At 44.7% G+C, this 26657-nt stretch overlaps 1 protein-coding gene across 18 annotated transcripts in view; it reads right to left on the bottom strand.

The window, feature by feature from the left end:
- adgrl2a (adhesion G protein-coupled receptor L2a) overlaps positions 1-26657 on the bottom strand; it is a 958846-nt gene that overhangs the window by 105330 nt on the left and 826859 nt on the right. For all 18 annotated transcript variants that reach the window (XR_011887962.1, XM_072273294.1, XM_072273297.1 and 15 more), the window contains 2 exons: positions 15167-15466; positions 696-799 (listed from right to left, as the gene is read on the bottom strand). Coding sequence is in view for 17 of the 18 variants with exons in the window: in XM_072273294.1 (XP_072129395.1) it covers positions 696-799; positions 15167-15466 (404 nt within the window). In the remaining variant the exon portion in view is untranslated. The remainder of the gene's footprint in view (positions 1-695; positions 800-15166; positions 15467-26657) is intronic.

Genomic DNA, 26657 nt, shown 5'->3' on the forward strand with positions numbered 1-26657 from the left:
AAATGTGTAACTTGGGTAGTTGATAGTTGGGTTGAATTATTGGTCCCAAAGTGTGGCCACACCTGCAGGCTGCTCAGCACAGTCTTTACTGATTTGACTTGGCGCGAGCGATGTATTTCTCTATAAGTCTCAGTATGTTTCGATGTCCATGTGACAAATAAAGCTAATCTTTCTTTGTAGAAAAGTAATTAATGCATTTCTTAATTATATGTATGTTTATGTATTGCACTGTACTGCTGCCACAAAACAACAGATTTCATAACATATGGAGAGGATGTTTCCTGTGGTGGGGGAGTCTAAGATCGGAGAGGACAGCCTCAGAATAGAGGGGTGTCCTTTTAGAATGGAGGAACTTCTTTAGCCAGAGAGTAGTGAATCTGTGGAATTCATTGTCAAATCATTGGGTATATTTAAGGCAGAGGTTGATAGATCTTTGATTAGTCAGGGCATAGAGGGATATGGGGAGAAGGCAGGAGATTGGGGCTGAGAGAGAAAATGGATCAGCCATGATAAAATGTGGAGCAGACTAGCTGGGCCAAATTGTCTAACTCTGCTCTTGTACCTTGTGGTGTTGTACGTCAGTGATATTAAACCTGAATCTGATTATGATTAACTCACCCTACTGTAAAGCACTTAAAGATCCCTTTAAACCTCAATGCTCAGCACATTAGACATAGCAGGAACACACGACAAACCTTCTGAGCCACTTGGTTCACCCAGTGCGAGGTACAGTTGCTCAAGTCCGGACCCTTTGGGTTCCATGTGCCAGTGGTGATTACACAGAGGTAAGTGGCTGTGCCTGTAAAAGATGAATTAAGAAAAATCTTAGACAACTTCCCCTCTTCCCTTTCTTCCATGGTCTTCTGTCCTATCAGATCCCCCCTTCTCTTCCACTAATCAACTTCCCACTCTTACTCCCCCCCTCCCAGTTTCACCCATCACCTACCACCATGTACTTCTTCCTCCCCTTCGATACCACCCGACCCTCCCCACTTTCTTATTCTGACTTTTTTGTTCTTCCTTCCCGATCCTGATATAGGGTCTCAGCCCAAAAAGTTGACTTTTTTTCCCCGTTCATAGATGCTGCCTGACCTGCTGAGCTCCTCCAGCACATTGTGTGCATTGCTCTAGATTTCCAGCATCTTCAGTACCTCTTGTGTTTACAACTTGGTATTTATTTTATTTAGGAATATACAGTGTGGGCAGGCCCTTCGAGCGCAACGAGCCATATCACCCAGCAACCCACCAATTTAACCCCACCTAATCACAGGACAATTTACAATGACCAATTAACCGACTAACCAGTACATCTTTGGACTGTGAAAGGAAACTGGAGCACTTGGGAAAGAAGGTAGAAACCTAGAAGGCGCCGGAATTGAACTCCAAATTTGAGGTCATGAGCTGTAATTATGTCATGCTAACCTCTATGCCACCATGGCACCCATGTGCATACAAGAACAAAAAAGACAGTAAATGAACTGTGGCTCGGCCAACTCGATTAGCCATGACTTATTTCCAAATTAATCTTCCTACTTAACGTACTGGAGACCCAACACCAGTGACCCAGGTTCAACCCTGGCCATTGGTGATCTTGGATAGTACAGTACTGTAGTGGTTAGCGTCATGCATTACAGTCCCAGAGATCACGATCGGGGTTCAATTCCACAGCGATCTATCAAGTGCCAATCGAGGGTGTTTTTATCTTTTTTGAAACTTCTTTTTAACGATCACAAGACAGTGCTGGACATTAAAAACTTCAAGAACTGCAGATCTACCCCATCAGTGAGCTGCACGTTGGGATTGAAGCAACGCTTGGTGTGGATCATGTTACAAGCTGCTACAGGGGAGTCATCGGGGTCTGTGCACAGAGGCAGTGTGCAGTCTAACAGTAATTGATCGTCTTGGACGTTGTTCTTGTGATCGGAAGACCCTGTTGAACTTTGGTAATGTAATATACTGCAAGTCCATTTCCCTTGTTTACTGGCAAGACAGGTGGTTGGGAAGCTGCATGACCTCAGTTGTAGCAATGACTAGGCCTCAAGCCGTGGGCTTGCCTGTTGCAGCAGTCTTGTAGAGGAGAGGCCAAAGGCAGTGTAGCACAGCATCCATGCTGGGTTAAGGCTGAGCCCTCCTGTCAGTGCTGCCCTCTAGTGCTTGATTGGTGGAATGACAAGGTGGATTGCGTGTGTGCTTGTTCCTGCTGATAAAACCTTTGCACCATCAATTTACAGCACATGTCGGTCAGGGACTTGGGCTATATATTATTTTATTTGTGTGACTGTATGTTTACTGGTTATCTTATATGTGCTAAATCTGCCTTGTGCAGTGTATTGACTGTTGGTACTATGGTTTCCACCTTGGCCATGGAGGAACACTGTTTCATTTGGCTGTATTCATGGGTATTCATGAATAGTTGGATGATAATTAAAATTGAACTTGAATGATTCATGGTATGAAAGGGTTAACATTTGAGGATTGTTTGATGACTCCATACTCACTGGAGGTTAGAAGCATGGGGGGGGGGGAATCTCACTAAATCCTATTGAATATTGAAAGTTCTAGACAGAGTGGAAATGTTGCAGATGTTTCCTATAGTGACAAGAACCTCTGACCAGAAGGCACAGCCTCAGAATACAAGGACTGCCCTTTTGAACAGAGATCAGGAGAAATTTCTTTCTATAATTTGTAAAATTCATTGCCACAAATGGCTGTGAAGGCCAAGTCGTAGGGTATATTTAAAGCGGAGGTTGATCACAAGACAAAGGAGCAGAAGTAGGCCATTCGGCCCATTGAGTCTGCTCCACAGCTCCCCCATGAGCTAAACTATTCACCCATCTAGTTCCAATTTCCGGCTTTTTCCCCATATCCCTTGATACTCTGACTAATTAGATACCTGTCAATCTCCTCCTTAAACACTCTCAATGATCGGGCCTCCACAGCTGTATGTGGCAACGAATTCCACAAATCCACGACCCTCTGGCTAAAAAAATTTCTCCTCATCTCTGTTTTAACTGGGTACCCTCTAATTCTAAGACTATGGCCTCTTATCCTGGACTCACCCACCAAGGGAAACAACCTTTCCACATCTACTCTGTCCAACCCTTTCAACATTAATAAATTTCAACATTGATAAGTTCTTGATTAGTCAGGGCATAGAAGGTTACAGGGAGAAGGCAGGAGAACAGGGTTGAGATGGATAATATATCAGCCATGATGAAAGGGCGGAGCAGACTGGATGGGCTGAATGGCTTAATTTTGCTCCTATGTTTGATGGTGATCTCTATGGATGGCATGAAAAACACACAACTTTTCACTGTGCATGTGACAATAATGAACCAATTACCCAAGAACAAATGGTCAACACTTGAGACAGCAAGGCATGGGAGGCTCTCGGCTGAATGCTGGTAAATGGGATTGGTGTACATTGGCAAACTGGGTGGCAGGGATGAATAGGGTTATGGGCCTGTTTCTGAACTGCATGTCTCTGAGACTCCATAATACATCCTACATTGATTGATTTAGTTAGAGATACGGTGGCTCTGTAAGGTTGTCATAGCCATGGGTGGTAATGGTGGCAGGCTCTGACTACCTATTAAATGCTCCTAATGGTATGCATCTCAAATAGCCTCGGACATCCAAACCCAGTTCCTGACCTTCACATGTGGCTGAGCTACTAAGTCCGTCAGAGCTGACAAGAAGGGAGGCAAAGGTGGGTTACTGGCACCCTAAAACCAGTCACTTCAGGCAGATAGGGCTCATTAGCGATGGTTGGGGGCTCATTAGCGATGGTTGGCAGCTCATCTGGGAGAAGGAAAACTCGGATCTCTAACCTCCGCTGCCTTGCTGCTATACCCACTCATGGGGGGAGGCTTTGGGAGTTAACCCTGAGGGGGAAAATCAGGAGCTGAAGCCCGAGGCAGTCCAACTCTGACTGCCAACTCCTGCGACACTGCTGGTGACAAACTGTCACACTGCCGTCGCTTTAATTTCATCAGATGTTTGAGGAGGGGGAGCTTGCTACATGGGCACCAGCTTGCTCTCCATATCGTACTACCCAGGCTTGCGTATCTAGCCAGCCAGGATGCAACACCCATGGACGACCCTGACCGACAGAAGCCTCACTTACTCCAGGGGTATCGTGCGGAACAGGCTCTGCTGGCCCAGCAAGCCGTGCTGCCCAGCAACCCACCGATTTAACCGCTGTCTAATCACAAGACAATTTATAATGACCAATTAACCTACTAGTGTGTCTGTCTCGGGACTGGAGGAGGAAACTGGAGTATCCAGAGGAAACCCGCAGGGTTCACAAGGAGAACATACAAATTCCTTACAACAGACATCAAAGTTGCTGGTGAATGCAGCAGGCCAGGCAGCATCTCTAGGAAGAGGTACAGTTGACGTTTCGGGCCGAGACCCTTCGTCAGGACTAACTGAAGGAAGGGTTAGTAAGAGATTTGAAAGTGGGAGGGGGATGGGGAGATCCAAAATGATAGGAGGAGACAGGAGGGGGAGGGATGGAGCCAAGAGCTGGACAGGTGATAGGCAAAAGGGATATGAGAGGATCATGGGACAGGAGGCCCAGGGAGAAGGAAAAGGGGGGGGGGGGGGGAGGAGGAAGAAAACCCAGAGGATGGGCAAGGAGTATAGTGAGAGGGAGAAAAAGGAGAAAAAGGAGAGGGAGAGAGAGGGGGGGGAGAGAGCGGGGGAGAGAGGGGGGGGGGAGAGAGAGAGAGAGAGAGAGAGAGAGAAAGAGAAAGAATATGTGTATATAAATAAATAACAGATGGGGTACGAGGGGGAGGTGGGGCCTAGCGGAAGTTAGAGAAGTCAATGTTCATGCCATCAGGTTGGAGGCTACCCATACGGAATACAAGGTGTTGTTCCTCCAACCTGAGTGTGGCTTCAACTTTACAGTAGAGGAGGCCGTGGATAGACATATCAGAATGGGAATGGGATGTGGAATTAAAATGTGTGGCCACTGATGCCCTGAGCTATAATAGTGTCACGCTAACAGCTACATTACAGTGGTGCCCCGTTCAGAGATCCGGCCGAAAGAACCCTTGCCAATTACACCTATACGACCAATTGAACTACTAACCCGTACGTCTTTGGAATGTAGGAAACCCAGGTGGTCATGGGAAGAACATACAGACTCTTCACAAGCAGGTGCAGGAATTGAACCCGGGTCGCTGCCACAATGCTTCCAGTGCCAACACAGCATGCCCACAATTTACTAACCCAAGCCCCTACATCTTTGGAAAAGCCTAGTGGAAGCCCATACAGTTATGAGGAGAAGGCATAAACTCATTACTGACGGCAGTGTGTATTGAACCCCTGGTCGCTGGTGCTGTAATAGTGTTACACTAAATGCTACACTACCTTGCTGCCCAAAATCAGTATTTTGACAAAGACAGCAAAATAAGAATCAACAAGGGAGGAGTTAATGCAGTCTTCCAAGAGGTGCTCCTTTTAGATTTCTCTTTGCAGCAAAAGTTGTGATTTTTCGTGATGTGAATCAGAATCCATTTATTATCACTGACATATGTGAAGAAATTTGTTGTTTTGTGGCAGCAGAACAGTGGAAGATATAAATATCACTACAAGTTTCAATAAATAGATACACAGACAGATTGACAGACAGACAGATAGTGCAAAAGGGAATAGTAAGATGGTGTTCCTGGACTGTTCTGAAAATGGAGGGAAGGGAGCTGTTTCTAAAACACTGACTGTGAGTCTTCAGGCTCCTGCACTTCCTCTCCAATGGTAGCAATGAGAAGTGAACTATATGAATTGTTTTTAAGCCTCCTGTTAATGAGCTCTGAAGTGCGGGGACTGATGTGTCACGGAGGGCAAATGGAGTGGTGGAAGGAGATGTTAGATATGCTTGCTCCTGAGCATCACTGAAACTACCGCCTCCCATTTATCACACCTCCCGCAGCCGTCCCGCGCTGTGAGAAAGCAATTAGTTATTTTGGCTTTGGAGTGATTGCTGTTGTGTTGGCAAGTTTGGGAGGCACGGTGAAACTCCAATTATCTGGCACTTGATTGCTTGGAAATCCCAATAATCTGATTTCTGGCTTCCTCCTAGTCCTGGAATATGAGTCACAAATGCAAAGACTGAGGTTGAGGGACAGAGTGGATGGGGAGGGATGGGGGAGGGACAGATGGGAGGGAGACAGATTGAGAAAGAAAGAGGAACAGAGAGGGCAAAAGGGGAGGGAGAGAATGTGAGTGAGTGAGAGTGTGAGAGAGAAAGATGAAAGGAAGAGGGTGAAAGAGAAAGGGGTGGTAGAGAGCTGTAGATGGGTGGGATAGAAATTCTGCAGGTCTCACAACAACCGGTGGAGTCGTGGACAGTAGGGAATATTGTCAAGAATGGATATCAGTTGTAGATATCGGGGTGGGGATTGCAGATAGAACTTAAACCGGGAAGCCAAATTAAGGAAGTAGATGGACGGGAGGTGTATGGAGGGTTGTGATGCTGGTGCAGGTTGATGGGACCCAGCAGAATAATAGATTGGCACGGACTAGATGGGCCAAAGGGTCTGTTTCTGTGCTGTAGTTCTTTGACTTTGGCCTCTACAACCCTCTAGGAAAGAGTATTCCAGTGATTCACCATCCTTTGTTCCAAGAAGTAAAGGGAACAAGCAAGAGCAATGAATTGAGAACCAATCCAATTTGTGTCATAAATTAGCAGCTGTGTTAATCCAGTATTAGATGCTAATAGACAGCACCAGTGACCAACAGAGCATTTCATAGCATGCTTAATATCACAGGCTCTCCCAGTTGTACCTAAACACAGTTTATAACGATTACCCTTTGGGGAACTAAAATGCCAATTTAGCTGATTATTAGGAGATAGATCCAATTAACTCCAGTGCGGGAGTCAGACATACTCCGAGCTTTTCAATAAGTGGTGTCAATGTTGCATATGGTTTCAGCTCCACCACAAAACCCTTCACAGTGGGACTGATGGCACAAGATGCATCAAGTGCCAAGAATTTCTGGTTCCTGCAGGGCACAAAGGAGGATTAAAAGGCACAGTGAGCCTGTCCAATATACGGGTCTGAAATTTACAACGTCGTGCTGAAGGAACAAGATGTTTCAAAGTTCATAGTAAATTTAATATCAAAGCATGTACACATCATCATATACTATTCTGAGATTTATTTTCTTGCAATTACACAAAGATAAAGAAATACAATAGAATTTATAGAAATTATAAATAGCAAAAACTGACAATAAAAGTCAAGTTGTGCAAATAATAAAAAAAAATAAATATTCCTAAAAACATGATTTGTAGAGTCCTTGAGTGTGGAGCCAGTTCAGAGTTGAGGTGAGTGATGTCATCACACTGGTTCAGGAGCCTGATGGTTGCAGGTAGTAACTGTTCCTGAACCTGGTGGTGGCTTCTGTACCTCCTTCCTGATGGTAGTACTGAGAAGAGAGCGTAGCCTGGATGGTGGGGCTTCTTGTTGATGGATGCTGCTTTCTTGTGGCAGCGCTCCTTGTAAATGTGTTCAAAGTGGTTTGTAAGGACTCTGCTCAGGGTGGGGTTAGACAGATTGATCCCTTGCTGATTGCAAAAGTAACAGCAGTCATTAGTTCTGAGAGAGATGAGGCTGGGGGTGGAGAGGATGACATAACAGGGACAAGTGAGGAGATTATGCTGAGAGGTATAGAGTCACATGGCAAAGAAGACACTAAGATATGAGCAGAATTAGGCCATTGGGCCCTGCAAATCTGCTCTGTCATTTCTTTCACAGCTGATCCATTTTTCCTCTCAGCCACAATTTCCTGCCTTCTCCCCAATATCCCTTCACTCTCCTGACCAATCAAGAATCTATTACGCTCTGCCTTAAATAGACATAAAGGTGTGGGCTCCACAGCTGTATACGGCAAAGAATTCCACAGATTCACCACTCTGGCTAAATAAATTCCTCCTCATCTCCATTCTGAAAGGACATCCCTCTATTCTGAAGATGTGTCCTCTGGCTTTAGACTCTTCCACCATAGGAAACATTATCTCCACATCCACTTCATGAAGGCCTTTTATTATTTGATTGGTTTCAGTGAGGTCACCCTTCACTCTTCTGAATTCCAGTGAACACAGGCGCCGAGCCAGCACGCACTCTTCATATGACAAGCTGTTCTATCTTGGCATCATTTCGTGAACCTCCTTTAAACCATCTCCAGTTTCAGCACAACCTTTCAAAGACAAATTGCCTAAAACTGTTCAAAATACTCTAAGCGAGGCCTCACCAGTGCTTTATAAAGTCTTAACATCACATCCTTGCTTTCACAGTGTCTATAAAGAGTATTCACTCTCCTTGGAAGTTTTTGTGTTTTATTGTTTTACAACAGTTAATCACAGTGGATTTAATTTGGCTTTTTGATACTGATCCACAGAAAATGACTCTTTCATGTCAAAGTGAAAACAGATCTGTACAAAGTGATCTAAATTAATTACAAATATAAAACACAAAATTCATTGCTCAAGTATTAACCCCTTCAAGTCAACATTTATTAAATGCACCTTTGGCTGCAATTACAGCCTTGAGTCTGTGTAGATAAGTCTCTATCAGCTTTGCATGTCTGGACACTGCAATTTTTCCCCATTCTCCTTTACAAAACTGCTCAAGCTCTGTCAGATTGCATGGGGATTGTGAACCCTTCTCAACTCCAGCCACAATTCTCAACTGGATTCAGGACTGGACTCTGACTTGGCCACTCCAGGACATTAACTTTGTTGTTTTTAAGCCATTCCTGTGTAGCTTTGACTTTATGCTTGGGGTCATTTTCTTGCTGAAAAACAAATCTTCTCCCAAGTTGCAATTCTCTTGGAGACTGCATCAGGTTTTCCTTCAGGATTTCTCTGTATTTTGCTAGATTCATTTTACCCTCTACCTTCACAAGCCTTCCAGGGCCTGCTGCAGTGAAGCATCCCCAAAGCATGATGCAGCCACCACCATACTTCATGGTAGAGATGATGTGTTTATGATGATAGAACATAGAAAACCTACAGCACAATACAGGCCCTTCGGCCTACAAAGCTGTGCCGAACATGTCCCTACCTTAGAACTACCTAGGCTTTACCCATAGCCCTCTATTCTTCTAAGCTCCAGGAGTCTCTTAAAAGACCCTATCGTTTCCGCCTCCACCACTGTCGCCGGCAGCCAATTCCACACACTCACCAGTCTCTGCATAAAAAATTTACCCCTGACATCTCCTCTGTATCTACTTCCAAGCACCTTAAAACTATGCCCTCTTATGCTAGCCATTTCCGCCCTGGGGAGAAGCCTCTGACTATCCACACGATCAATGCCTCTCATTATCTTGTACACCTCTATCAGGTCACCTCTCATCCTCTGTCGCTCCAAGGAGAAAAGGCCGAGTTCACTCAACCTATTCTCATAAGGTATGCTCCCCAATCCAGGCAACATCCTTGTAAATCTCCTCTGCACCCTTTCTAGGGTATGCCAAACACAGTACTTAGTCTGATCGCCAAAAAGCTCAATTTTGGTTTCATCAGACCATAGAACCTCTTCCAGCTGACTTCAGTCTCCCAAATGCCTTCTGGGAAACTCTAGCCGACATTTCATGTGAGTTTCTTTTTCAATAGTGTCTTTCTCTTTGCCATTCTCCCATAAATCTGCAACTGGTGAAGCACCCAGGCAACAATTGCTGTATTCACAGTCTCTCCCATCTCAGCCACTGAAGCTTGTAACTCTTCCAGAGTTGTCATAGGTCTCTTGATTGACTTAACTATACTCCAAGGGATATTCAGTGACTTAGGAGTTTCTTTGAATCCATCTCCTGACCTGTGCTTTTCAATAACCCTTCCATAAAGTTGCTTGGAGCACTCTTTTAACTTCATGGTGTATTTTTTGCCAGGATACTGACTCACCAGCAGTTGGACCTTCAATTTTTACTACAATCAATTGAAACACCTTGACTGTACACAGGTCTACAAAAACAGATCTCCGTTTAACTAATTATGTCACTTCTAAAACCAATTGGCTGCACCAGTGATGATTTGGTGTGTCATATTAAAGGGGCTGAATACTTATGCAATCATTTATTTTGTGTTTTATATTTGTAATTAATTTGGATCACCTTGTAGGGATCTGTTTTCACTTTGACACAAAAGAGTCTTCTCTGCTAATCTGTGTCGAAAAAGCCATATTAAATCCACCTTATATTCCGTTTGGGTAGCCTCCAACCTGATGGCATGAACATCGACTTCTCTAACTTCTGCTAGGCCCCACCTCCCCCTCGTACCCCATCTGTTACTTATTTTTATGCACACATTCTTTCTCTCACTCTCCTTTTTCTCCCTCTGTCCCTCTGAATATACCTCTTGCCCATCCTCTGGGTCCCCCCCACCCCCGTCTTTCTTCCCGGACCTCCTGTCCAATGATCCTCTCGTATCCCCTTTTGCCAATCACCTGTCCAGCTCTTGGCTCCATCCCTCCCCCTCCTGTCTTCTCCTATCATTTTGGATCTCCCCCTCCCACTTTCAAATCCCTTACTCACTCTTCCTTCAGTTAGTCCTGACGAAGGGTCTGGGCCTGAAACGTCGACTGCACCTCTTCCTACAGATGCTGCCTGGCCTGCTGCGTTCACCAGCAACTTTGATGTGTGTTGCTTGAATTTCCAGCATCTGCAGAATTCCTGTTGTTTGTTTCCATATTAAATCCATTGCGATTCAATGTGGTAAAACAACAAAAAAACATGAAAACTTCCGGGGGGGGGGGGGGTGAATACTTTTGATAGGCACTGTATATTCTAGTCCTCTTGAAATGAATGCTAACATTGCATTTGCCTTCCTCACTACAGACTCAACCTGCAAATTAACCTCCACGGAATCCTGCAGGAAGACTCCCAAGTCCCATTGCACGTTAGTTTTTGTATTTTCACTCCATTTAGAAAATGGTCAACCCTTATATTTCTTGTGCCAAATTGCATGATCATCTGCCACTTCTTTGCCCATTCTCCTAATCTAAGTCCTTCTGTAGCCTCTCTAATTTCTCAAAACTACTGGCCCCTCCACCTATCTTCATATCGTCTGCAAATTTTGCAACAAAGCCATCAATTCCATTATCCAAATCATTGACATATAATGTAAAATGAATCAGTCCCAACAGAGACCCCTGTGGAACACCACTTGTTTCTCTTTATTCCCACTCTTTGCCTCCTGCCAATCAGTCACTGCTTTATCCATTCTAGAATCTTTCCTGTAACACCATGGGCTCGTAGCCTGTTAAGCAGCATGGTATCTTGTCAAAGTCCTTCTGAAAACCCATGCACACAATATCAACTGATTCTCTTTTGTCTATCCTGTGGTAATTACGCTTTCGAAGAATTCCAACGGATCTGTCAGGCAAGATTTTCCTTTGAAGACTGACTATCGCCGATTTTGTCATGTGCCTCCAAGTGACCTGAGACCTCATCCTTAATAATCCACTCCAACAAATTCCCAACCACTGAGGTCAGACTAACTGGCCTATAGGTTCCTTCCTTCTTTCTCTCTCCCCTCTTGAAGAGTGGAGTGACATTTGCAATTTTCCAGTCCTCCAGAACCATTCCAGAATCTAGTGATTCTTGAAAGATCATTACTAATGCCTCCACAATCTCTTCAGCCACTTCTTTCTGAACCCTGGGTTGTACACTACTGGGTCCAGACGACTTATTTAACTTCAGACCTTTCAGTTTCCCAAGAACGTTCTATCTTGTTGTGGTAACTTCACACACTTCATGACCCCTGACACCTGGAACTTCCACCCTACGGCTAGTGTCTTCCACAGTGAAGACTAATGCAAAATACTTATTCAGTTTGTCTCCCATTCCAATGTCCCCCCCACCCACCCACATTACTAACTCTCCAGCATTGTTTTCCAGTGGTCCGATATCTGCTTTCACCTCTCTTTTACACTTTATGTATCTGAAGAAACTTTTGGTATCCTCTTTAGTATTGTTGGCCAGCTTACTTTTGTATTCCATTTTTACCTTAATGACTTTTTTAGTTGCCTTCTGTTGATTTTTAAAAGATTTCCAATCCTCTAACTTCCCACTAAATATTGCTCTATATGCCCTTTCTTTGGCTTTCATGTTGGCTTTGATTTTTCTTGTTAGACATGATTGTGTCATCTTTCTTTAGAATACTTCTTCCTCTTTGGGATGTATATATCCTGTGCCTTCTGAATTCCTTCCAGAAATTCCAGCCATTTCTGCTTTACTGTCATCCCCGTCAGTGTTTTTTTCCAATGAATTCTGGCCAACTCCTCTCTCATGTCTCTGTAATTCCCTTTACTGCACTGTAATACTGATGCATCTGACCTTAGCTTCTCCTTTTCAAATTTCAGGGTGAATTTGATCATATTATGATCATTTCCCCTTGGTTTTCTTTTATCTGAAGATCTCAAATCCATTCTAGTTCATTGCACAACACCCAATCGAAAATAGCTGATCCTGTACTGGGCTCAACCATCAGCTGTTCTAAAAAGCCATCTTGAAGGCTCTCGAGAAATTTGTCATCCTGCAATCCAGCATCAACCTGATTTTTTTTCCCAATCTACCTGCAAATTAAAGATTGTAACACCGCCCTTCTGGCATACATCTTCTATTCCCTGTTGTAATTTGTTGGCCACATTCTTATTACAGTTTGGGAGTCCCTATCTGGGTCTTTTTAACCTGGTAGTTCCTTAGCTTTATCAACAATGATTCAACACCTTCTGACCCTATGTCACCTCTCCTTAATGATCTGATTTCAGTTTTTACCAACAGAGCTACACTGCCCTCACTGCCTTCCTGCCTGTTCTTTTCAGACAATATGTATCCTTGGACATTAAGCTCCCAGCTGTAATCTTCTTTCAGCCATGATTCAGTGATGCCTACAGGATCATACCTGCCCATCTGCAAATGTGCCTCAAGTTCATCTACCTTATTACAAATACTGAGCACATTTAGATAAAACACCTTAATTCCTGTATTCACCCTTTTTGATTTTGTCCACTTTTTAGATTGTAACTGATCCTGTTGACTGCAATATTGCCCTATCAACAGCCTCTCCTCACTACACGGTGCCTCTGTTTGTAAGCCAGCTACCTCACCTTCAGTACTATTAGCTGCTTTTCCTATGATATGTCTTGCATTGAAATGTATGCTGAATCAGAATCAGGTTTATTATCATCGGCATGTGACGTGAAATTTGTTTCAATGAGATTCTCCCCTTATCCTTCTGAAATGCAGCAAGTACAGGCCCAAAGACATCCAACACTCCTTGTACATTCAGCCTGTCACTCCCAGGATCATTCTTCTGAACCTCCTCTGGTCCCTTTCCAATGCCAGGACATCTTTCCGAGATACTGGGCCCAAAACTGCTCATAGAATTTCAAATGTGGTCCGACCAATGCCTTGTAAGGCCTCAGCATGACATCCTTGCTTTTGTACTCTCGTCACCCCAAAAATGAATGCTAACATTGCACTTGCCTTCTTCACCACCAACTCAACCTAAAAATTAACCTTCAGGAAATCCTGCACTAAGTCCCCAAAGTACCTTTGCACCTCAGATTTCTGAATTCCCTCCCCCTTCAGAAAAAACGTCTCCATCTTTATGCTCACTACAAAAATGCAAAACCCCACACTAGAAGCTTTCAGTGAAGACTGCCATTCCAATGACATTTCTTGTTAAATCCTGTACAGCAGACACATGCATTTGCTGAATTACGAATCCTCTTCCCACTAACAACATGGTCTAACAGGGGATTTCGGGAAGTATAAGCTGGCAAGAGTGAAGGGTTCCCAGAAGATGCCATGTCAACACATGCCCTTTCTGGGAAAGACTTGAGCACTATCTAATATTGGATAAGTTGGATGCATCAGCGAGGGAGATGAGGCTGAGTACAGGGCTACGGTAGGAAACTTTGTCACATGGTGTGAGCAGAATTATCTGCAGCTTAATGTGAAAAGACTAAGGAGCTGTTGGTAGACCTGAGGAGAGCTAAGGTACCGGTGACCCCTGTTTCCATCCAGGGGGTCAGTGTGGACATGGTGGAGGATTACAAATACCTGGGGATACGAATTAACAATAAACTGGACTGGTCAAAGAACACTGAGGCTGTCTACAAGAAGGGTCAGAGCCATCTCTATTTCCTGAGGAGACTGGGTCCTTTAACATCTGCTGGATGATGCTGAGGATCTTCTACGAGTCTGTGGTGGCCAGTGCTATCATGTTTGCTGTTGTGTGCTGGGGCAGCAGACACCAACAGAATCAACAAACTCATTCGTAAGGCCAGTGATGTTGTGGGGATGGAACTGGACTCTCTCACGGTGGTGTCTGAAAAGAGGATGCTGTCCAAGTTGCATGCCATCTTGGACAATGTCTCCCATCCACTACATAATGTACTGGTTGGGCACAGGAGTACATTCAGCCAGAGACTCATTCCACCGAGATGCAGCACAGAGCGTCATAGGAAGTCATTCCTGTCTGTGGCCATCAAACTTTACAACTCCTCCCTTGGAGGGTCATACACCTTGAGACAATAGGCTGGTCCTGGACTTATTTCCTGGCATAATTTACATATTACTATTTAATTATTTATGGTTTTATTACAATTATTTATGGTGCAACTGTAACAAAAACCAATTTCCCCTGGGATCAATAAAGTATGGCTATGACTATGACTATAAGGAACAGGCTGACCAACCCTTAGATGTCTCTGCCACATTATCACTAGCGCGGTAGCATAGCGGTTAGCGAGACGTTTACAGCACTTGCAGTCGGAAGATTGGAGTTCACTTCTTGCCGCTGCCTGCAAGGAGTTTGTCTGTTCTCCTCCATGTGGGTTTCCTCCGGGTGCTCCAGTTCCCTCCCGCATTCCAAAAGACGTACGGGTATGGACTAGTGAGTTATGGCATGCTATGTTGGCGCCAGAAGCATATCAACACTTGTGGGCTGCGCCCAGTACTTCCTTGCTATCCTCACGGTCATTGTTGCCCACAATGCATTTCGCTGTATGTTTGGATGTTTTGATATATATGTGACAAATAAAACTAATCTTTAATATTTAACCTTTCTTGTAACAAGTTGAGGGCTATCTCTGGTTGGAGGAGGAGCTGCCCACCCAGCCCTTAACCCGCACACGTACCCGACTGGCCATCTTACCTCGAGTGCCTTTGGGACAGGGGCGCTCCACCATGGTGCCTCTCTGGCTCCGAGGCCAGCCTATGCCCCTGGCTTCCGTAACTTCACAGAACCTCTCGGGGAGGGGGAAGGTGCTGGACACCGGGGGCGGCCTTGTGCCCACACCGTGGAGCCCTGGCCTGGCCCCTTGGCCGCCCTCCTTGGCGCCTGCTGCCAGGGTCGTGGTGGCCAGAGCTCTCTCAGCGGCGCCGGTAGTTGTGGTCACAGCAGTGGTCCTGGCACGCGTCACCCCCGGGGGAGTCGTCTCCACCGTTGTGGGCACTGCAAAATAAATCCGCACGTCAGCCAGAGTGATACAGCAATGGTATACGCCCTTCAGCCTGACCAATCCATGCTGGCAATTAGATATCCAGAGATATACAGCACAGTAACAAGCCATTCAGCTCAACTTGTCTGTGTTGACTAAGTTGCCTAGTCACGGTCGTCGAATTTGCATGTGTTTGACCATAGAACATAGAATACTACAGCCCAGTACACATCCTCTGGTCCACGATGTTGCGTTAAACTCTTAACCCAATCTAAGGTCGATTTAACCCTTCTTTTCTAACTAGCCCTCCATTTTTCTATCATCCGTGTGCCTATCTAAGTGTGTCTTAAATGCCCTTAATGTACCGGCCTCTATCATCACCCCTGGCAGGGTGTTCAGTGCTGTCTAAAAACTTACCTATGATATCCCAATCACCTTAAAATGATGCCCCCTCATTGCCATTTCTGCCCTGAGAAAAAGTCTGGCCCCTAGACCTAGTCATCTCTGCCCTATTTATGTATTTTTGTAACTTGGAATAATTTTCATATCTGATACAAGTTGTGGACGTGGCCAAGTGGTTAAGGCATTGGACTAGCAACCTGAAGGTCGTGACATTGAGCCCCAGCCGAGGCAATGTGTTGTGTCCTTGAGCAAGGCACTTAATCACACATTGCTCTGTGATGACACTGGTGCCAAGCTTTATGGGTCCTAATGCCCTTCCCTTGGACAACACTAGTGTGGTGGAGAGGGGAGACTTGCAGCATGGGCAACTGCTGGTCTTCCATACAACCTTGCCCAGGCCTGCGCCCTGGAGAGTGAAGACTTTCCAGGCGCAGATCCATGGTCTCGCTAGACTAATGGATGCCTTTAATTTACAAGTTCAAAGCCAGGTGGTATAGGACCTATGGCTTCTGTACCCTCTGCCCAATGGTGTTAGTGAGAAGAGAACACGAACGGTGTGGTTTTCTTGTTGCAACACTCTGAAAGCATATTCAACTATAGGGAAAGTTTTTCCTGTGATGAACTGGATTTCTGTGATGAACCACTTTCTGTAGATATTTCCGTTCCTGGGCATTGGTGTTTCCATACCAGGCCATGATGCAGCCAGTTAGCTTACATTCCACTGTGCATCTATAGAAGTTTGTCAAAATTTTTGGCGACATGCTAAATCTACACAAACTTTTCAGAAAATGGAGGCAATCTTGTGCCTTCTTTGTGATGACACTTCCTCCATCTGCCTTTTTTCGGCCCACTGGTGCAACTGATCAAGATCTCATTGCATTCTGAGATGACCTTCTACACTGACTACTACAGCAGAAATTTTCATGTCAAAGTTTAAAGTACATTTATTATCAAAGTTATCATTCACTAACTTAATAACCAAGGCAACTGCACTCTCATCCATATACAATTCACTCTGAGGGACAAAATTTGAGCTCAGCCACCCTCTGTATGAGAGACCATCCTTACATCAACTTCAAGTTTATCATTATTTCAACGGTACACATATATACTGGAATTTAGAAGATTGAGGGGGGATCTTATTGAAACAAATAAAATTCTAAAGGGATTGGACAGGCTAAATGTAGGAAGATTGTTCCCAATGTTGGGGAAATCCAGAACGAGGGGTCACAGTTTGAGGATAAAGGGGAAGCCTTTTAGGACCGAGATGAGGAAAAACTTCTTCACACAGAGAGTGGTGAATCTGTGGAATTCTCTGCCACAGGAAACAGTTGAGGCCAGTTCATTGGCTATATTTAAGAGGGAGTTAGATAAGGCCCTTGTGGCTAAAGGGATCAGGGGTATGGAGAGAAGGCAGGTACAGGGTTCCGAGTTGGATGATCAGCCATGATCATACTGAATGGCGGTGCAGGCTCAAAGGGCCGAATGGCCTACTCCTGCACCTATTTTCTATGTTTCTATACCAACAAACATAACAACGTTCCTCCAGACCAATGTGTACAACACTCTACATATAACAAACATGTAACACATAAAATAAGATTACCACAAATAATGTGTGTGTTATGTTTTGTGACTTCAAAACAATAAACTAATTCAAAGGAAGACACGGGAGTCTGAAATATGCGTCTAACTTCGTGCTTACTTTAAGGGAGGTCCGCAGATATCACGTGGTATCGTGATGATGTATGCAATTCATGTATTTCTACCTATGACCAGTAATTAATTATTTAAATGAACAAGAATGCTTAATTAAACAATATATATACACACACATACACAATATTACTCAAATATTACTGAAATATTAAATATACAACAGTCTGTTTATGACACAAGATAAGAAGTAAACTGTATAAAGTTACTGGTGCTTCACACATGATGAGACATGGTGGTCTCAGGGAACACAGCCTGGGTGAAGAAGCGGTTTCTCACCCTAATGGTCCTCGTCCTAATGCTATGGTACCTCCTATCTGATGGTAGGGGGTCAAAGAGATTGTTATTTGGTTGGGTGGAATCACTGACAATGCTAAGAGCCCTGCGTAGTCAGTGCTCCTGGTAAATTATCACTCAACCTGATTTTTACCCCCCCCCCCGCCCCGCAACCACCCAGGCTCTTAAATTCACTCAACTTCACTCAGCCAAACACTGAACTATTTCCACAACCTACGGGCTCACTTTCAAGGACTCTTCATCTCATATTCTCAATATTTATTGCTTATTTATTGTTATTATTATTTTCTTTTTATATTTGCTCAGCTTGTTGTCTTTTGCACATGGGCTGTTTGTCTGTCTTGTGCTTCTTTGTATTTCCTATGACTGCCTGCAAAAAAATGAATCTCGGGGTTGCAGTTGATGAAATATATGTCTTTAACAATAAATTTACTTTGAATGTTGAACTTTGAAACATCTTGGATGCACAGCACTCCTGGTAACTATTTTGGATCATCCATCACCCACTTACTGCTTTCAACACTCTTCCCTATTTTTTCCTCTCCCCTGCCAGAAAAAACAATGTTTTTCTATCTAACAGAGGCTGAGGCTTCATAAAAAATTGGTTAAACTTTGCTGGGAGTACTGTGAGCAGATTATCTAAGAAAGGATGTGCTGGCATCAGAGAGGGTCCACAGGAGGCTCATGAGAATGATGCTGGTAATGAAAGGTATGAGGAACATTTGATGACTCTGGACCTTTACTCAGTGGAGTTTGGAAGAATGAAGGGGATCTCTTTGAAACCTATCAAAGATCAAGAATCCTAGATAGAGTGGACATGGAGAGGATGTTTCCTATCGTGGGAGAGTCTAGGACCAGGGGCACAGACTCAAAATCCAAGACCGTTCTTCTAGAATAGGGATGAGGCAGAATTTTATTAGCCAGAGGGTGGTGAATCTGTGGAACTCATTGCCACAGCCAGCTGTTAAAAGCCAAGTCATGGGATATATTTAAAGCAGAGGTGTCATGGGATATATTTAAAGCAGAGGTTGATAGGTTCTTGATTAGTGAGGACATCAAAGGTTACGGGGAGAAGGCAAGAGAACGGGGTTGCGAGGCATAATAAATCAGCCACGATGGAATAGAAACATAGAAAATAGGTGCAGGAGTAGGCCATTCGGCCCTTCGAGCCTGCACCGCCATTTAGTATGATCATGGCTGATCATCCAACTCAGAACCCTGTACCTGCCTTCTCTCCATACCCCCTGATCCCTTTAGCCACAAGGGCCATATCTAACTCCCTCTTAAATATAGCCAATGAACTGGCCTCAACTGTTTCCTGTGGCAGAGAATTCCACAGAATGGTGGAGCAAGCTCAATGGAAAATGACCATGTTCCTAATTCTCAGCCTAATTCTTGCTCCTATTCTTATGGTCTTTCTCTATACTCTCACACCCAATCCCTGCATCATTTAATTACAATCTATACAATTCGATTTGCAAACACATACAGGACTGAGGTTAAAGCTGTGTGCAGGGCCTTAGCTTGCTTTCTGCAATAGAGAACATCTGAGAAACATCAGTATTTCCAGCTCTCAGGCACTAAAAACAACATTCGATCTGGATGAAAACAGTCATTAAATTTTTCTTTAAGCTAGCAATAAGCAAATGAGAGAATTGAGGAGTACGTGTCTGGGAAACATTCAACACTCAAGAAGCGTTCAATTTGAATCATGTTTCACTAACTTAATGAAGTGATTTACAAAAAAATAATGAACGTTAACATCTTGTAACCCCCTCCCACGGCCACTTAGGCATGAAAATAAGTCTGTTAAATTTACAAAGAACCATATTCTCTCGCAGTTGGAGCACTCCTTTTCTTTCACAAAGATACCTCAATATTCAAGATTCAAGTGCAGTACAGTACAAAGCTTTACATTACCAGTGACCCAGGTTCAATTCCCGCCACTTCCTGTAAGGAGGATGTACATTGTCCCCGTGACTGCGTGGGTTTCCTCCCACACTCGAAAGATGTACCAGTTGGTGGTTTAATTGGTCATTGTAAATTGTCCTGTGATTAGGTTAGGATTAAATCAGGGGATTGCTGTTTGGCACAACTCAAAGGGCCAGAAGAACCTCTTCCAAGCTTTATCCCAATAAATAAATAAAGATTTAATATTGTTTAATGTTATTTCCAGCACACAAGTGTAAAGGAGAATGAAATATTCATTATTCTGGATGCAATGCAGCACAGAAGAAAACCACAAAACAATAAATAACACAATAAACAACAGGAATTCTGCAGATGCTGGAAATTCAAGCAACACACATCAAAGTTGCTGATGAATGCAGCAGACCAGGCAGCATCTGTAGGAAGAGGTGCAGTCGACGTTTCAGGCCGAGACCCTTCGTCAGGTCTAACTGAAGGAAGAGTGAGTAAGGGATTTGAAAGTTGGAGGGGGAGGGGGAGATCCAAAATGATAGGAGAAGACAGGAGGGGGAGGGATGGAGCCAAGAGCTAGACAGGTGATTGGCAAAAGGGGATACGAGAGGATCATGGGACAGGAGGTCCGGGAAGAAAGACAAGGGGGGGGGGAACGCAGAGGATGGGCAAGAGGTATATTCAGAGGGACAGAGAGAGAAAAAGGAGAGTGAGAGAAAGAATGTGTGCATAAAAATGAGTAACAGATGGGGTACGAGGGGGAGGTGGGGCCTTAGCAGAAGTTAGAGAAGTCGATGTTCATGCCATCAGGTTGGAGGCTACCCAGACGGAATATAAGGTGTTGTTCCTCCAACCTGAGTGTGGCTTCATCTTTACAGTAGAGGAGGCCGTGGATGGACATGTCAGAATGGGAATGGGATGTGGAATTAAAATATGTGGCCACTGGGAGATATAAGATATAAAAGGCCACAATATATAAAATCCTACAAAAAGTAATGGATATGGCTCAGTCTGGTCCAGTGCTCCCGATGTGGCCTTTTATATATTGGTGAGACCCGACGCAGACTGGGAGACCGCTTTGCTGAACATCTACGCTCTGTCCGCCAGAGAAAGCAGGATCTCCCAGTGGCCACACATTTTAATTCCACATCCCATTCCCATTCTGACATGTCTATCCACGGCCTCCTCTACTGTAAAGATGAAGCCACACTCAGGTTGGAGGAACATCACCTTATATTCCGTCTGGGTAGCCTCCAACCTGATGGCATGAACATCAACTTCTCTAACTTCCGCTAAGGCCCCACCTCCCCCTCGTACCCCATCTGTTACTTATTTTTATGCACACAGTCTTTCTCTCACTCTCCTTTTTCTCTCTCTGTCCCTCTGAATATACCTCTTGCCCATCCTCTGGGCCCCCCCCCCCATCTTTCTTCCTGGACCTCCTGTCCCATGATCCTCTCGTATCCCCTTTTGCCTATCACCTGTCCAGCTCTTGGCTCTATCCCTCCCCCTCCTGTCTTCTCCTAGCATTTTGGATCTCCCCCTCCCCCTCCAACTTTCAAATCCCTTACTCACTCTTCCTTCAGTTAGTCCTGACGAAGGGTCTCGGCCTGAAACGTCGACTGCACCTCTTCCTACAGATGCTGCCTGGCCTGCTGCGTTCACCAGCAACTTTGAAATAACACAATAATAAAAACAATAAATATAAATACATAGCCTATATGCATAGATTGATTGTATGGCCATAAAGTGACTCTAGGCACAGGAGTGTCTGTACGTAAGGTGACAGACAGGAAATGATAAAGTAGTGATGGTTGGGGGTGTGGAGGGGTGGGTTGGTGGGTGGAGATGTTGATCAGCCTTACTGCTTGGGAAAAGTAACTATTTTTGAGTTTGGTGGTCCTGGCGTGTATGCTATATAGCCTCCTCCCTGATGGGAGTGAGACAAAGAGTCCATAAGCAGGGTGGGTAGGAGATCCTTTGTGATGTTACTAGCCGTTTTCCAGGACTTTTCTTTATATATGTCTTTAATGATCAGCAGGCTGGTGCCAGTGATGCGTTGGGCAGATTTGACTACTTCTGTCGAGACTTTGTGTCCACTGCAGTTTTAGATAAGTTCAAAAATGAGTTCACTTGTTGGAACTGGTCAACCTGCCCAGATCAGGAGAGGTGGCCAGAAGCTATATTTCATTCACAGTCTGAAGACATTTGGTATGTCACCAAAGCCTCCAGCAAATATCTATAGATGTAGAAATTTACTGACAGGAAATGATAAAGTAGTGGTGCTTGAGGGTGTGGAGGGGTGGGTTAGTGGGTGGAGGTGTTGATCAGCCTTTCTGCTTGGGGAAAGTAACTGGTGGTCCTGTTGTGGATGCTGCGTAGCCTCCTCCCAGATGGGAGTGGAACAAAGAGTTTATGAGCAGAGGTGGGTGAGATCCTTCATGATGTTACTTCTTAAATTACAAAAAAAAATCACCTCATACTTCCCTTTAAGTCTCTTTGAATTCTTTCAGTCTGAACTCATCCAAAACTTAGAATTCACACAAGATTATTGTCCAATCCCTCAAAGTCAACGTCAAAGTAAACTTCATCAAAGTCTGTATGTGTTACCACTTACTGCCTCAAGATTAATTCTCTTGCAGGCATTCACAGGAAAAATAATAAGTACAATAGGATTTATGAAAAACTATACATAATCAAAGACCAACTAAAGACCAATATGCAAATAAAAACCAAATGAGCAAATAAAAAAATAATACCGAGAAGTTGAGTTGTAGAGTCATTGAAAGGGAGACTGTTGGTTGTGGAGTCAATTTAGTGTTCAGATGAGCCTGATGGTTGTAGGATAATAATTGTTCTTGAGATTGTGGTGTGGGACCTAAGGCTTTGGTACCTCCTTCTCGAGGTCGTTAGCGAGATGAGAGGATGGCCTAGATCAGCGGCTCCCAGCCTTTTTTTTTACGCCATGGACCCGTACCATTGATCAAGCAGTCTGTGGAGCCCCTGGCCTAGATGGTGGGGGGTCTTGATGATGGATGCTGCTTTTTTATGGCAGTGCTCCAAGTAAATGTGATCAATGGTAGGGAGGGCTTCGCCTGTGATGGACTGGGCTGTACCTACCACTTTTGTAAGTTTCTTTGTTCCTGGGCACTGGTGTTTCCATACCAGGCTGTGATGCAACCAGTCAGGATACTCTAAGCAAATCTCTAAGAAAATAGAGGCGCTGTTGTGCATATTTTTATGGCACTTGTATGCTGGACAACTCCACCCTGGACAGTCCCAAGCCTGGCTGCAAAAGTGGGGGGGGAATTAACAGCCCCATCCAATAAAAATCCAGTGCTACAGAAACACCAACAGAGGCTTCAATGACCTCATCACTGGGAGAGGAAGGATCTGCACCGAGAAGATATATGGAATTGTGTGATGAAAGCCGCAAGTCCATGGAAGCCACAGGACCAATCAGCCTTCTACAGGAGAGGCTGGCCAAAAAATGTCTGCCGACGCAACCTTCAAACTGACTTCAGAATCAGGTTTATTGTCAGCGGCATGTGTTGTGCAATTTGGTAACTTAGCAGCAGCAGTTCAATGCAGTACATGATAATATAGAAAGAAGAAAAAATAAATAGGTAAGTTAATCCATTACAGTAAGTATATGTGTGTGTGTATATATATATATATATATATATTTATGCATATAGAATAGATTAAAATAGTGCAAAAACAAATAATATATATTTTTTAAAAAGTGAGGTAGTGTCCAAGGGTTCAATGTCCATTTAGGAATCAGATGGCGGAGGGGAAGAAGCTGTCCCTGAATCGCTGAGTGTGTGCCTTCAGGCTCCTGTACCTCCTACCTGACAGTAACAATGAGAAGAGGGCATGCCTTATGAATAGATGTCACCTTTCTGAGGCACTGCTCCATGAAGGTGTCTTGCCAAGAAGGTAGGTTATACCTGGACAACTTAAAAGACAGAGCACTCTTGGCGGCCTGTGCCTCTGTAGGAGTGATGGGATTTTTTTTTTTTGAGGCTCCACTGGTGAGGGTCAACCATGGATATTGCATCCAAGTGGTCTAGATACGCAAGCCAGGGCAGTACAATATGGAGAGCGAGCTGTTGCCCGTGTTCCTGACTACCCCTCTCCATGCATCTGAGAACCCAGAGTAACAGCAGAGACCGATACAGTTCAGCACCAGCAGCATTGCAGGGGCTGCCAGTCAGCATTGAACTCAACGAAGGACTGTCTTAGGGACTCCAGGTTTTTCCGCGGAGTTTACTCCTGAAGTTTTCCCCATGAATGGGTACAGCCTTAAGGCAATGGAGATCTGAGATCAGAGTCTTATTCTCCTGGATGAGCTGTGACCACGGCTGATGAGCCTCCATCTGCCAAGAGCGACTGGTTTTAAGGTGTCAGTAACCCACCTCTTCCCCTTCTCCTGTCAGTAGAAAGTGTTCTGCCAGGCTTAGTAGATGTACAGTTCGTCCATCGTCGTCGATGAAGACCTCGACACCATTAGTCACTCTGAGACTGGATGCGATGTGTCTGAAGATGACGGGTCAGGCCAATTCGGGCGCGGAATGCCCTGGCACATGTTGGGCAGACATGTGTAGGCACTGCAGTTGTTGCGCTGGTGGCTCTGGACTTGTGCAGCTCACGCTTATGTTGTGCTTCAGCAGCGCACCTTGCTTCGTAAGCTTGACAGCCCTTGCGGATGAGGCCGCGCCAGGTAGGGCGGTTTTGTGCCAGCGTTTCCCAGGAGGCTGTGTCTATGTCACACTACTTCAGGGAGGTCTTTAGTGTGTCTTTGTAACATTTCTTCTGCCCTCCATGCGAGCGTCTTCCAGCAGAGAGTTCCCCAAAAATGAGTTGCTTGGGTATGCGCTCGTCCGGCATGCGGATGACATGACCTGCCCACCGGGTCTGTGTTCTCATCAGCAGTGTGTGGACTGATGGTAGACTCATCAGTTTAAGGTCGTCATAGCCGGGGGGGCGGTAAAGGGGACAAACTCCCACTACCTATTAAATGCTTAGTAGATAGCCACACGTCAAGGCCAGGAGGGGAATTAAAGGTTATGGGGAAAGGGCAGATAGCTGGCATGAAACCACGGCCAGATCAGCCACGATCTTATTGAATGGCGAAGCAGGCTCGATGGCCGACTCCTTCTCCTATTTCTTATATGTTCTTATGTAGGAGCTGGACATGGCAGTCAGAAGCTACTTGAGACACACGCCATTGGGAGCATTTAATAGGTAGTGGGAGCTTGTCCCCTTTACCGCTCCCGGCTATGATAACCTTAAATTGATAGGATTAAGTAACTGACTTACGTACTGAACCCAGGCCTTCACTGCAGAATTACAGACTTTGAAATCTCTCTACTCCCTATCCCCAATCTCTGCAACCTCTTTTACCAAGGTTAATACAGTGAAGTGCCACAGAAGAGTTCAAAGTAAGTTTGACACCCACTCACAGCTACGTAACCTTAGTGCCCCTCCTTCCCTTTCTCCAATGGTCCACTCTCCTCTCCTACCAGATTCCTTCTCGAGCCCTTTCCACCTATTAACTGCCAGCTTCTTACTTCATCCCCCCTCCCCCCACCCTTTTAATTTTGGCATCCTCCCCCTTCCTTTCCAGTCGTGATGAAGAGTCTCAGACGGAAGCCTCAACTGCTTATTCATTCCTCACTTCAAGTGTTGGTGCGTGGCCAAGTGGTTAAGGTATGGTCTAGTGATCTGAAGGCCGCTAGTTTGAACCTCAGCTGTGGCAGCGTGTTGTGTCCTTGAGCAAGGCACTTAACCACACATTGCTCTGCGACGACACCGGTGCCAAGCTGTATCGTCCCTAGTGCCCTTCCCTTGGACAACATCGGTGGCGTGGAGAGGGGAGACTTGCAGCATGGGCAACTGCCGGTCTTCCATACAACCTTGCCCAGGCCTGCACCCTGGAAACCTTCCAAGGCGCAAATCCATGGTCTCACGTGACTAATGGATGCCTATATGTGTATACCAACTCAACCTTTAAAGTGAGAGGGAAAAGTTTAAAGGAGACTTCAAGGTTCAAGCGTGTTTGTCACAAGTACATTGAAACATAGAGTGAAATGTGCCATTTGTGTAAACAACCAACACAACCAAGGATGTACTGGGGGGCTGCCCGCAAGTGTTGCACACATTCCAGCACCAACACGGCATGCACACAATGCTCGGCAGAACACAGAACAAACAAACAATAACAAGCTCTGCTCACCCCTCCCACCCATCCACATACATACACTGTACTCTAACGCCTAGACATGCTGCCTTCTACAGCCCCCAGCCACCAGCAGACTCAGGCTCAGACTCGGAAATGCCAATATTTTTTAAACAATGTATTTTTTACACAGGGAGGTGGTGGAAGCAGGTTTGATAGCACTGTTTAAAAGGCTGTTAGACGGACACATGGACAGGCAGCGAATGCCATTTGCAGGCAGATGGGATTGTTCTGCCCTTCGGGCAATAGGTTTATTTCTACTATGTAATTGATTACGTTCAGCTTTTATTGTAATGAGCAGTTTCAGATCTGCATTAGGTCACTTCCAATGCAGTCAGGAAGTAGTAAATTGGAAAGCACTTTGGCTGGCAGAAGACCAGAGGGTTATGTTGAGAGAAAAAAGTTTCTATATTGTTTCACCAGCAGAAGCATTCCTTATAAGCTCTTGTTATATTGTTTAGAAGTTGGTCTAAAGTCATCAATACAATTTTGCTGAAATAGAATGTGATTAGACACTAACTTATTAGACAGTAACCTATACATTAATGGTTTACATATAATATTTATCTGCAGGAAATTTAATTAAGATCTTATTTATCTGTGTATATTTACTTGTGTGAATAAAA

The sequence above is a fragment of the Mobula birostris genome, chromosome 12 (assembly GCF_030028105.1).
Source record: "Mobula birostris isolate sMobBir1 chromosome 12, sMobBir1.hap1, whole genome shotgun sequence".
Classification (NCBI taxonomy): domain Eukaryota; kingdom Metazoa; phylum Chordata; class Chondrichthyes; order Myliobatiformes; family Myliobatidae; genus Mobula; species Mobula birostris.